The sequence below is a fragment of the Aspergillus tubingensis genome, assembly GCF_013340325.1.
Source record: "Aspergillus tubingensis WU-2223L DNA, scaffold_10, whole genome shotgun sequence".
Lineage (NCBI taxonomy): Eukaryota > Fungi > Ascomycota > Eurotiomycetes > Eurotiales > Aspergillaceae > Aspergillus > Aspergillus tubingensis.
In genome coordinates this window covers 104,708-116,985 of record NW_023336284.1, presented here as the reverse complement: position 1 = coordinate 116,985, position 12,278 = coordinate 104,708, and the positions used below count along the sequence as shown (strand labels likewise).

Here is a 12,278-nt window from a genome sequence, read left to right as displayed (position 1 = left end):
ACGGGTAAAAGGATGGCTATCAGCAGAGAAGAAGCGAATAATCGTAGAAAAACAGGAACCAAGACACAAGAAGGGGGTGGAGGTGGGAAAGAATGGATCAAGGGAGATCAGAAGCTCCAGGCGACGGAAGAATGAACCGACGAGGAGCAGCCGGTGAAAGCGAAACAGGCTAATATATATAAAGTATAACCAATTCAGCGGGAGAACCAAATGTTAAGGTCCTTGGTCCTAGTACCACAGATTGAGCGGATTTCAAATCTTGGTACGTACTAGAAGTGCAATATTCCCATGCAGACGATAAAAGTACTACAGTAGCTAATCTTGGAGACCCGGGAGGACAATATGAGTACTGAATGTATTGCATAGAGGGGCAACAGTGCCGGATTTTTCACTACTACTTTGAGAGGCCACTTATATTGGATCCGTATCCTCTACACAGCACTAGTGGCTGTTGTTCTAATTTCCTCTGTTTGAGTAAATAGGGAAAAAAGAAAAAAGAAAAAGAAGGACTTTCATAGTTTAACATGTACTACTTTAGAGGACCAAAGCTACTTCATTTTGTGGTTACGATGCAGGCAGAAGAATTCTGCAGGATGATCGCATCCCCATAGAGGCTTTCATAACCTACAGGGCCTGCAGCCACAACCAAAAGAAAAGGGGGGGAGGGATGGGCTGCATACGTGCCACAACTCCCGCAGAAAGCCGAGCAGCAGGAGTGGTTGTTTTGACGCTGTACACAGTAGTAGGTAGGAGGTAATGCTCACTGGGCGGGATGGAGATCGGGCCCTAGTGGGAATGTAGTACCCTTGCCTGGTCAGGTGGCAGACTATTTTGTACTAAGGTTAGCTTTCGCCATCACCATCCTTTAATTATTATTACTATTACAATGAGTCCGTCATTATATACTATTCTTTGAAGGTACTAGAAGGGGGGAAAAAGAAAAAGAAGAAGAAGAAAATAAAGTCCATGAAGACAAACGCCGATTTCTTCTACTTCTTTCTTTTTTCTTTTTTCTTTTTCTTTTTCTTTCTTTTTCTTTTTTTTACTTCCTCTCTTCACAGTAACCCCAACCCGCCCCCCATCCCAACTTTTGCCTCCACAATCGCTCCCCGTTGTTCTCTTTTCCTTCCTATCAGCTTTCAGAATGACTAGATATGAGGTGAACCGATCCTTGATCCCGCATAACAATGAGCCATGGACCATGACGGGATTTGGGTGACCCATCCCGAACAACGTCTGGAGCTTCGACAATCACGGTACGCAGTATCACCAATGCCTTGTTCTTATTTCCCCACCACCTCCAGTCTATTTGGTCTTAGGGCTGGCCGTGGCTTAAGTTTTTCTCTTACTATTCTTCCACGCCCCCCTCCCCGAACACAGCAGAGCAACAAATCTGAAGAAGTGTGTATGCACACGGGCCAGTGGTTTTTGTTTCCTTTTACCTTTTCTTTTATTCCCTTTTTCTTTTTTTTTTCCCTTTTCATACGGGTTTCTTTCCCTCCCCCCAACTGCACACCCCTCCCTGTCCTCCTCCCCACTTCTTTCCCCTTTCCAATTGCATGTCGCTTTCCCGAACGGTCTTCCCCCGAAACTCATCTGGTCTTTTCTCCATTCACGTTCTGTTTCCCTCTATCTATTATTATCTTTCGTTATTGCCATCTTCTCTTTTCGGTAAATGTTTCAAGGAAGACCTGCAAAATTATCCACCTAGCTTTTCTGGAATCTGCAATCGCCACACACTTCGATCCAGTTGCTCTTCCTTATGATGTTGATTGTTAATGCATCTCAAGTTCTTAAACGCTACCTAGATCCTCCGATTATCCAATAAGAAACCCCGATTCTTCAGCTTACTACTAGTACTAAGTACGTCGTTTTAGTGACCGCCGTCGACACAGACCTAAGGGCAGCTGTAACCACGGAGCAAAAAGAGAAGAAAAGCAAACAAAATTAAAAAAAGACACATGCTGGCGAGTGGTGTCGCGCTGTAGATCAATTCTTTTCTGGAGCTATAAATCTCCTGCAGCTGTCAATCCCGATGGTCACTGCCACGCATGCACCTCGGGCTAAGGCCCATCAAACGCTCGGAACCAGTACATGCAGGACCCTCTCGAATTTGCCACCTTCCAGCAGTGTCATTTACTACTACAACATTACCTACTACTAACTCATACCACCAAAAGCGGGTTGGCTGCGCTCCTTTGGGTCCTCGCAATATCACTGGCAATCCCTTTTTTAAACTGTCAGAGGAAGATCCATGGATTCCACCGGCTGGGGACAGAATTCCGGTACCCAATCATGGCCTCCCTCAAAAGCCATCGATGCCATCGAGACCGTCCATTTCACCCTCTTGCCAAATGACCTTTTGACTTAACCCAAGTAACCCTAAGCACGACGCAGTCCCCATTTCTCAATGAATGTGGCTGTTTCGTCGTTTTTTTTTTTTTTTTTTGGGAGGGGGGGACATGCCACCTTTCCGGGCCTTCTTCCTGAAGTGAGCCACTTTCCCGCTCAGTGTGATTGGAGTATACTCTCTTTCTCTCTCCATCTTGTTCATCTTATTCCTTTCTTTTCCTTTTACTTATATTTTTTCTTTTTGCCCATGTGGATGCTCTCCTCTCCATTCCCATAATTGTCTGTTTTATTCTATTTTCGTCTATTGATTCCCCTATCACTACGATTACTGCCATTACTACAATTGTTATCATTGTTGTTGTTATTATTATGATTATTACTATTATTATTATTTCTTGTGGTTGTGGTCGTGGTATTGATTTTCCCCGTCCTATCTTTCCCTGTGCTTCCAACCCCTGTTTTTCCATTGTACCTTTTTCATCCTCAACCTTCCCCTAGACTCTTGTCTTCCCTTGTGCATTCACAATCATCTTGGAAAATCGCGAAAAAAAAAATAAAATAGGTCGAGAGGGCCTCTTCTTCTGGTGGCCAGTTGACTTCATCGGCGCCTTTTTCGCTACCTCTCTTCCCTCCGGATCCCCGGTACGAGCAAACCACATTTTTGTTCTTGCCTGTGTCTGGGTGAAATTTCCGGGAAAAGATCGGGATCGAGCTTGTTGTCGATCGTGTGTGGTAGTTGATTGGGCCTCTGCATGGGAAAAGAACTAAAAGCGTTGAAGCAAGGCCCGATCCGCATCGCAGCCCCGATTTTTAAACTGTGGATATCCTCTAGGCTGGAGGGAGCCACAGCCACAAAGGGGGGAAGAAAGAAAAGAGAGAGAAGGGCGGAGGAAGGCAGAGAGACAGGAGTCCAGATCATTGGGCTTTCGCGGTCTCACGATCCTCTGTGCGCCACCACCGGCCAGTCACCAATATAGACTTGGCTTGGGTTCTGACGAACACGTCCCTAGGGGGGCCCATTATTGCCCTCATTTCCGTTCCGATAGTCTTCTTTACCCACCTGGCTGTGAAGGACCTGCCCTTCCGAGCTCTGACGGTCAGAAGATCCGTTGGACTACTTGGGCTCTGCTGACCTGGTTGGTCTGAAGGGCCCTCCTTCTCCATAGTCTCCGCTTCAGGTCTGGCTACGGTGCGTCTACACAAGGATTATTCATTATTATCGTGATTATTTCTCCCGTCACCGACATCAAAGCCACCAACTGTTGATTGCAGGGTGCTCCTCTTTCTGTTATCATCGTGGGGGGCACGGTCTTTCTGTCATCGCTCTCCCTGCCTGTTCACATCCTAAGGTATGTTTGGCGATAGTCGTCTTTATCTGTCCCCCTCCTCTTCCGTTTCTTTTTCCTTTCCTTCGGTTGCGATCCCACAGGACTGTTTGGTGTTTCATTTCCCTTCACCCTTCACTTTTGCAAGTTCACCCACCCACCCCCCTGGCTCAACGCCCATGGGGGAGAACACACCCTTTCGCAATTAATTGCCTTCCCCTACCAATCCCTGGATAATCCACCTCAACAGTCACAAATGTCTGCCAATTTTCCATACCTTTGAAACTGCCAGGGGGAAGGAGAACGCGGCTTCTGTGGTGGTTGCCACAGGCGCTTGAGGGACAGACACCCTTTTACCTTCAATTTGCAGTGACCCATCGTCTTTTGGCGTGATTAAGGGCCACTACGGCACAGTGCTTGTGCCCTACGTCCCTCTTCGCCGCGACGCTCGTTTTCTGGTCTCTGTGGCGTAAAAGAGCCTGGAAGTTGCTGCTATATACCATCTGATTTCCCCTCGTGCATCTTTCTATACTGTCTTATTTTTGCCCTGGCCTATGGATATTATTTCCTGGTCGTGGTTCTGCACCGTGCCTCTGTGCGCGTAGCCGCCTATGCCCCTCCCTTTTTTTTTATGCCTCTGATACCCAATTGTCCCGTTTATAATCCTTTCCACGCTTGATTTGTTCTCCACCCTTTTTTCTTAAGGCAGCGCGGCGATTCGTGCGTGCATCTTTCACTGAGTGGCCCCGTGTCTTCGTTCGCCCAGTCCTACAACTGCACTGTTTGCCCCCAAAAAGAACCCGACGATTTAGCACTCAGATGTCAGGCGGACCTTCCCTTGTGTTTTGGTGTGCTCGCTCAACCTCTTATATTCGTTTAAGTGTTTCTCTTCTTCACTCTACATATTCTCTCTGGCCTACATCACTTTGTTCTATTGGTTCATGTGTAGATTCCGCGTCCTTCTTTCTCACGTTCTTGCTTGTACAAGTCAGTAATCCCACTCGTCCATGCCCTCTTACGCGACCCAGTTGTCGGGGACCTTTCCACCCTCTTATTGATCCTTCTTGTTGTTTGTGGCTTTTTCTCCCCCCTCTTACTTCTTCGTCTTCTTCTTTCTCTTCTTGTCTCTTCTTACCGCAGCCTCAGGCTATCAGTCTTCCTCGCTTGTGGGCATTTGCATTCATCGTCCCTTTACTTTGCAAAGCACACCGTCTGAACTTTTTGTGGAAGTAAACAATCTTTAAGACACCGTCAAGGTTCTAACCAGTGTTTGCATATCCTAGGTACATCACTTGGCTCCCCAGCGGAATTATTGCCCGCAAATTTTAGAGCGTACTTGAACCCACAGGTTGGGGCAAGGTAAGTTGTTGCACCAGTCCCTCGCCAGCCACCCCCCCTTAGGCTTCCGAACCCCCCAGGTATATTTAAGATGATTCAACTAATCATGTGGAGGAGTGTGCCTGTGCTGGGTTTATCGTTTGTTTGTGTCTATCATGACATATCCCAATGGTGACGCTCCTTCGGCTCTCTCGAACTCAACGCAGGGGGGTCCGAACGGAGCCAAACCACAGGCCTTCAATAAGTCGCATGAAGTAGAGGAGCCTCCTCCACAATCAGGTATGTTTCTTACCTGGGATAATCGCTCTGTGGGATCTTTGGTAGAACTGAAATCTGGCTCAGTGTCGACAATCACCACTTCCCGCGAAGCTCCTCGATCGGATAATGACCAACAATATCCCAAATCACAGGCCCAGATGGCACAGGCCGCACGGGGAGGGGCGCCTTCTCTTAGCATGCGGGACATGAGATCCGCATTGCCTGGGTATCAGAGCCATTCCATCTTATATGAGCAGCATCATATTCAGCAGCCCTTTGTTCCGACAGCTCACCCTCACGGCGTTGTATACGCAATGCAGCCATTACCGTCATTTACTGGGCCTCCAATGAATCCTAATATGGCCTTCAACGGTCCCTTCAATCAGGTATACACGCCTTATCTTCAGCAGCAACCCGAGGACCCTCTTCTGCCTCCCGGTGCGGCGGGTTACCAGTCTTTGGGGCCCCATTCAGCCGCTCACATGAATGTCCATATACCTGGCCAATCTGGATACGGTCCAAACTATTACACCCAGACCACATACACAGCAGCCCTTGGACACGGCCCGGGTCCTCCGACTACATCATCTCCAGTGCAACTGCAGCCACGCGTTCAGCCTCGGAACACTTTGGGTCCAAAAACCAAATTGACACCCGGCTTGGGGAAAGAAAATAAGCAACGGCGTCTGGATCTGGAATATGACGTCTCCAAGACCATCGTGGACGGATCAACACCTATGAGGCCCCACCCCGTTCAAACATTTTCTGCTGGTAAGTCTGGGCCCGACCATGCGAGCAGCGAGTTATGTGTTTTTGACATGACTTCGGTATACCAGACTCAGGATCGCATTCATCTAATACCACTACGTCAAGTGCTCCAAGGGGACCGCCGCGAAAGCCAAAGCAATCTGGACATGCACTGTGGGTCGGCAATCTTCCTCCCGGTACCAATATTGTTGACCTGAAGGACTACTTTTCTCAGGACGCCACAAAGGAACTCGAGAGCGTCTTCCTCATCTCTAAGAGTAACTGCGCATTCATTAATTACAAAACGGAGGCTGCCTGTGCTGCGGCATTGTCAAGATTCAACGACTCTAGATTCCATGGAGCACGTCTTGTGTGTCGGCTACGCCATGGGGCTGTTTCGCTGGGTTCCAATACTGAATCTATGGGCTCTTCTACCCCTGCTATATATCAAGATGAAGAAACCAAGCCATCGGACGCTGTGACTGAGAAGAAGGCTACAGAAGGTAGCCTTTCGCACGCTCGGGTCCCTAGCAGATACTTTATAGTCAAAAGCCTAAGTGTTGATGACCTTGAAATCAGTCGACAGAACAATATCTGGGCCACTCAAACTCATAATGAGAAGCAGCTAAACGAGGCTTACGAGGTGAGCTCTGTGCCCCCACCAGATAACTCTTGTCGACAGGCGAGAATAATAGATCGCTGACCACTTAGCAGAATGCTGATGATGTCTATCTCATCTTTTCCGCCAATAAGTCAGGTGAATATTATGGATATGCCCGGATGATGTCGCCGATACAAGATGACGAGAACTTGGCTATGGAGATGCCCTCGCGACTGGACAACCCCCCTGATCCTGAGGCTCTAGACGTGACGCCCACTCCAGCAACATCCACTGCGCCTAACGGACGAATAATCAACGACAGTGCGCGGGGGACCATATTCTGGGAGGCGGAGACCTCAGAGGATGAGAGCGGTGCGAGCAAAGAGAAGGAGAAGGAGAAGGTTATCCACGAAAAGGCGGAAGAAGCTACAGATATGGGGGCACAATTGATTGGGAAGCCGTTCAGAATTCGATGGCTTTCGACTACACGAGTTCCGTTTCATCGCACCAGAGGGTTGCGGAATCCCTGGAACTCAAATCGAGAAGTGAAGATCGCTCGCGACGGTACGGAGATCGAGCCGGAGGTGGGGTGGAAACTTTTGCAGTTATTCCACTCACAGCCTCAAGACTAGGACACACTGCATATCCTTCAGAAGAAAACGTGAGAAGGAATGTGACCACCGCGAGGAAGACTTGAAGAAGCATAAGCGAAAAGACAAACGGCAGAGGGTGAGAAGAAGGGAGGAACAGATGGCTTGGGATGCTGAAAAACGAATCGTCCGGCGCCATACTGTTGCAGCCTAAGTTGGTACTGCCCCGAGAGACCTTCCCATCCCACTGGGAGTGTGTCGAAAGCGGACATGCTTCACCTGGAGTATGTCTGCCTCTAGGGCCACACGCCCTCTGCTTCCCGGATAAGGAAACACACATCCTGAGGACTGGCCAAAGACCAGAGGTATACGAATAACTCCTCAATCACTGAGGCCGAGATAAGACAGTACACGTACCTTATCTACGCCATTATCTATATAGAAAGCTATACTACATTAGAAGAAAAACAAAAACGGACATGGTCTGGGATATAAGCAAAAGACCAAAAGAAAAGCAAAAAAAAGAAAAAAAAGAAAAAAAACGCCCACAGACTTGACACGTGGTATATGAGTATTGGCATGTTTTCTAGCTCGATATAAAAAAGGCACAGCTCCCAACACAGCTCTCATAAGCCCATAACAAGATCAATATATATATTTCAAATATGAGTTGCAGTTGTACTCGGTAGTGCTTCCGCAAAAGGATAGGTGAAAATCAATACCGTATCATCATACATACGAATGTCTAATAGGCATAGAGAATAATACCCGTACGTAACATACCGGGTTTATATGGTATATTTTTAAGAAACAACAGTACTACTACTTATGTAAGGTATGTACTTTTGGCATACGATGCATACCAGACATGCCGCATCCTTCCTACCCTTGCCTACTTTTGAGTAAATTCAACCACAGCCAAAACAGTACTTTTGTGACCGGAAAGAATACTCATGGGTGATACTGATAAAAGGTACTCATGGCTTCTCCTTCTCTTACTTCAACGTCAAGTTGTGAAGAGAACGAACTAGGGGTAAAAAGTTAGGTACTTTGTAGATGATCTCTAATTACTGGGTCAATATGAATGGACGACTCATGAATCATCGACCCCGGATCGTCTTGTCTGGTTCACCGTTCAGCTGCACCCTGCCCAAGAAGGCTAGACCCGTTCTGGCCCACGGTCAAGAGTCAATCGAGGTGGTTTTGTGGGGTAAAACCTTCCCAAGCTTTCATTCCTTTCCTTGTGCTCTCTTGTTGTTGTTTAAAGGCTCTCTCCCTCTCTCCCTTTTCCCCCTCCTCCCCCTTCTTTCCACTGGAATCGTCCCGTTCCTCCTCTTCTTCATCCCCTCCGCCCTTCAATCACCAACCGTTTGTCAGGTTGCTCTTCCCAAGATCCCTGCCGGCTACGGCCTGGCTTTCTTTCCCTTTCTCCCTCTTCTTCACTTCTTCACGAGCCACGGCTACTTGAAAGCTTACTGACTTTACCACCCCTCTTCGAATCATTCCTTCACGAATCTTCCCCCTCCATCATCTTATTCTCAAAAGAAGAATCAATACATATATTCCTCACCTATTCTAGCTACTACCCACATAACCACTACCATCATATAACTTCAAGGTATTGGGGAGCATTGGGTGTTTGCATATTTCCAGTAAGTTGGCTTAGCCCATAATACACCGGTAGTGAATCCATCATTTGTTTCTTAGTTTCTTACTAGCACTGAGTCTGGACCTCCCTTCACTTTCATCCTTTCCTCCCTTGCGCAGTGTTCCATAGCACTCAAGCGCTGGCTTTTGGTTCTCCGTTTCTTTTGCTCCTAAGATACACCCTCAACCATTTCCACTGTATTGTATTGCCACCGCCACATGGAAGGTCCCAAGTTTGGGTTCTTCGCTGAATATCTCCCTCCGACTGACATTTGCCGGTATCTCCCATCTAGGTTCTTAATGGGGGTTGTTCTGCTGCCTCTTCCGTTGCTCTCCCTATCGAAGCGGCTACCCGATTGACGTCATAAGTCTGGTATTGATTTGAAGGCTCATCATCAATATCTCCAATTTCAGTCTACTCTTCTTCATCTTAGTAACTCTAATCTTGGTATATCTATTTCCCATTCCACCTAGTGGTACCCTTGTCTGGGAGACTAGATATTATCGTTTCTCGCCTTAAACTTGGCTATCCGTCATCGTCCATCTACCCTTTCTTCTATACTTGTGCTTGTGATAAATATCCTGGGATCATCGTCTACCCATCTCTGTTATCATGTCAAACGACCGGTCAACATCTCCCATCTCCGTACCACCCCCTTCATCGCGCCAGCGTCGAGCATCTCTGGCATCCGGGATTTCCTTTTCAGATTATCTTTCGAGATCCGGGAGTCAAGGGGCTGCTGGTGCACCACCTAGCTCTATGGCCAATACGGTCGCTGGCAGTCAGCCCAATCATGGACGACGACTGTCGATAACCACATTGGGACTCTCTGGCTCCCCAACCCAAACTTCTCCCTTTGGGCCTCGACACATCCGTCATGGAAGTATCTCTAGTTCCGTGGGATCCAATTCGGCAAACCCAGAGGAAGCCGTTGTGGAAGACAACGAAAATGGACCTCCCAATGCCACCCCTAGCTCTCCTTTCACTCGACGTCTCTCCTTTGGTGCGCAGGCATTGCGTGATGCCCGTGGAGGAAGCATTGGTAATGGTAGATATCCCTCTTCTGCATCTCAGGCGGCTGGAGGGCGGCGCAATTCGTCGTTAGCCAGCCCTCCCTCTGCCCCTAGCCCCACAAACTCAACTGTTGCAAGTACATACAAGGCCTTTCCCCAGAACGATAGATCTAACCCGTCTTGGCGACAAGTAGGCGAAGGCTTCAACTGGTCTGAGGCCTTGCGGACTCGGGCCGAGCGAGCGCCGTCTTTGGGCGTTGTATCGCCTAATTCACCTCAAAACCAGCATGCAGTCAATATGGGCAACCAGAATCACCATCAGAGGGCTGCTTCGATTGCCTCAATGGAGCAGCCAGCTCGAGAGATGCCAAAACAGCCCAAGCAGAATAAGCCTGATTTCTTTCAGGAAAAGATTCTTCGGGGTGATTTCATGGACTAAAGATGAGGGCTGTTTTCTTGATTATATCATCTTTGTCTAACTGGTGTTTCATTTGTCGCCCCTTTCCTTCTTTCCCTTATTCCATGTTGTCTTCGCTATGTACGTCAGATTTATGCTTTATTTCGCACTTTTTTTGTCCTTCCCTTTCGGGGAAAAGCACTGAAAAGCCGTGAGTTTTCTTGTCCAAATCAGAAAAGGAACTCAGATACCTAGGAGATCGATGGGGAGAGGGGAAGAAAGAGGGGGGAGAGAGAAACGAAAGGATTTATTCAGGCAGCTCCAATCACGGCGGCTGTCTTATGGATTGCTCAGTCACTCAGAGGAAAGATTTTCCTACTGTCGCATGGATATTGACATGATCTACAACTTTGACGAACGTTTCCTTTAGCACGCACCTTTTTATGGATTTCTTTGTTTCTGCATCAGTTTCCGTCATTCCGTACACGTGCGGATTAGCTCGTGATATAATCTTCATCTATGATTTGAGTTACTCCGGAGCCTGCTGGTCAGACCCAGTTATGATTCTTATCCTTGGGTCCCTCAGATTGCCTACAATGTGATACTGCCCGTTATTTCGAATGAACACTGATTTATGTTCTGGGAGCATCTGAATATCGAACAGGAGCTTATGTGTCCGAAGTGTAAAAAACAGTATATGATACTATTTGGTTGATATCGGTGTATGGGCAAGTCCTCGCGTCTGCTCTGTAGTAGTGCAGCTTGCACCTATATATTCGGTTATCTAATTCATCTTTTGTTATCATCGGTGCGCATAATGCACTGGCTTATAATGCACTATTTTTGCCAGGATGTCACCAGCACATGTCTCCATGGTGTAGTGGTTATCACGTGGGTCTCATACGAGCAAAGTATGACTTGAAGGCCTTCACCTTCAGGAAATCCCAAGGCCGGGAGTTCGATCCTCCCTGGGGACACAAGCATATCTTTTTTTTCTTTTCTTCCTTTTTTTCCCCATTTCTCCACCTTTCCACCCTCTATCTTCTCCCAGCCATTGACATGCTCATAAATCAAGCATCCATGTCTGAATCATGTTATATAAAGTTTTGGCTCAGACATTCCACGCAATTGGGAATAAACACATTATGAACGTTAGTGTAATAAAAACATCCATGACACCCAACTCCATTGTAGTAGGAGTTCTTCTTCCACGTGAACAAATGTAAAAAAAATCTAGATTACACAGTAAATACCATGAACTTCTTCAAGTATTGTATGACTTTAGGGATTAGTAGTCCGTGGTGCATACATACTACATACATAGTTGATGCACGATCACTCGGTTGTTTAGGCCGCCCAGTGTATCTATCATCTGTCCGTTATACTAATACTACATATATATATATCTTGTCGGCCCATCAGGTGTCCAGGCCAGATCCGTGGCTACTACAGTACTACTATCCACATTTCCAAGTGAAAAAAAAGGCCGGGGAAGAATGTCATAAAGAGTGCACGGGAAAACCACATTAGTGGGAAGGAAGATAGGCAGGAAGAGGATCTTGTCAAGTGTTTGGTTGGCTATAGTGAATCATTCCCTGATGTTGATTTCCAAGATCTTTCACGGATGTGAAACACGCTCCAGTCATATGAGTCACTGGTAACCTAGTGGTTATGGCGAGTGGTCTGGTCTATTTCTGGTAGAATGCAAAGTTCGAGTCGTTCATGTAGTATACTTTGAATGCATAGGTAGCAGGTAAGATGGTAAGTGTATATAAACTATACAAACATTCAACTGCCACCTACGGGACTGAGGATTACTGCGAGAGATAATTGTATAATATGTGCCAGACGGCATTATATATGTATTTTAGACCCAAGCTAATTACTACTCGCAAGTAAATATGAAAGTTATTGGAATGTTTTCTATAGAGCATTAAGTGAGTGGGTCAGAGCTATTGTTTTCGACTCCGGCGAACATAATGAGCCATAACTCGGGCTCTGCCCTTCAT

The 12,278-nt window shown here is 47.1% G+C and overlaps 2 protein-coding genes and 1 non-coding gene across 3 annotated transcripts; all 3 read left to right on the top strand.

Annotated features, from left to right (window-relative positions):
- Window positions 1-5,170: 5,170 nt before the first annotated feature.
- On the top strand, window positions 5,171-7,253 carry AtWU_09128 (putative YT521-B-like splicing factor; the record flags this gene model as incomplete). Its single annotated transcript, XM_035504235.1, has 4 exons — window positions 5,171-5,294; window positions 5,358-6,044; window positions 6,110-6,663; window positions 6,735-7,253. The coding sequence occupies 4 exons, from the start codon at window positions 5,171-5,173 to the stop codon at window positions 7,251-7,253; spliced, it is 1,884 nt and encodes a 627-aa protein (XP_035360128.1).
- Window positions 7,254-9,471: 2,218 nt separating this feature from the next.
- On the top strand, window positions 9,472-10,311 carry AtWU_09127 (uncharacterized protein; the record flags this gene model as incomplete). The annotated part of the gene is made up of 1 exon (XM_035504234.1): window positions 9,472-10,311. The coding sequence occupies one exon, from the start codon at window positions 9,472-9,474 to the stop codon at window positions 10,309-10,311; it is 840 nt and encodes a 279-aa protein (XP_035360127.1).
- An 824-nt stretch (window positions 10,312-11,135) lies between these two features.
- AtWU_t235 lies at window positions 11,136-11,246 on the top strand. Its single transcript has 2 exons — window positions 11,136-11,172; window positions 11,211-11,246. It is a non-coding gene; the product is annotated as a tRNA-Met (tRNA).
- Window positions 11,247-12,278: the final 1,032 nt, after the last annotated feature.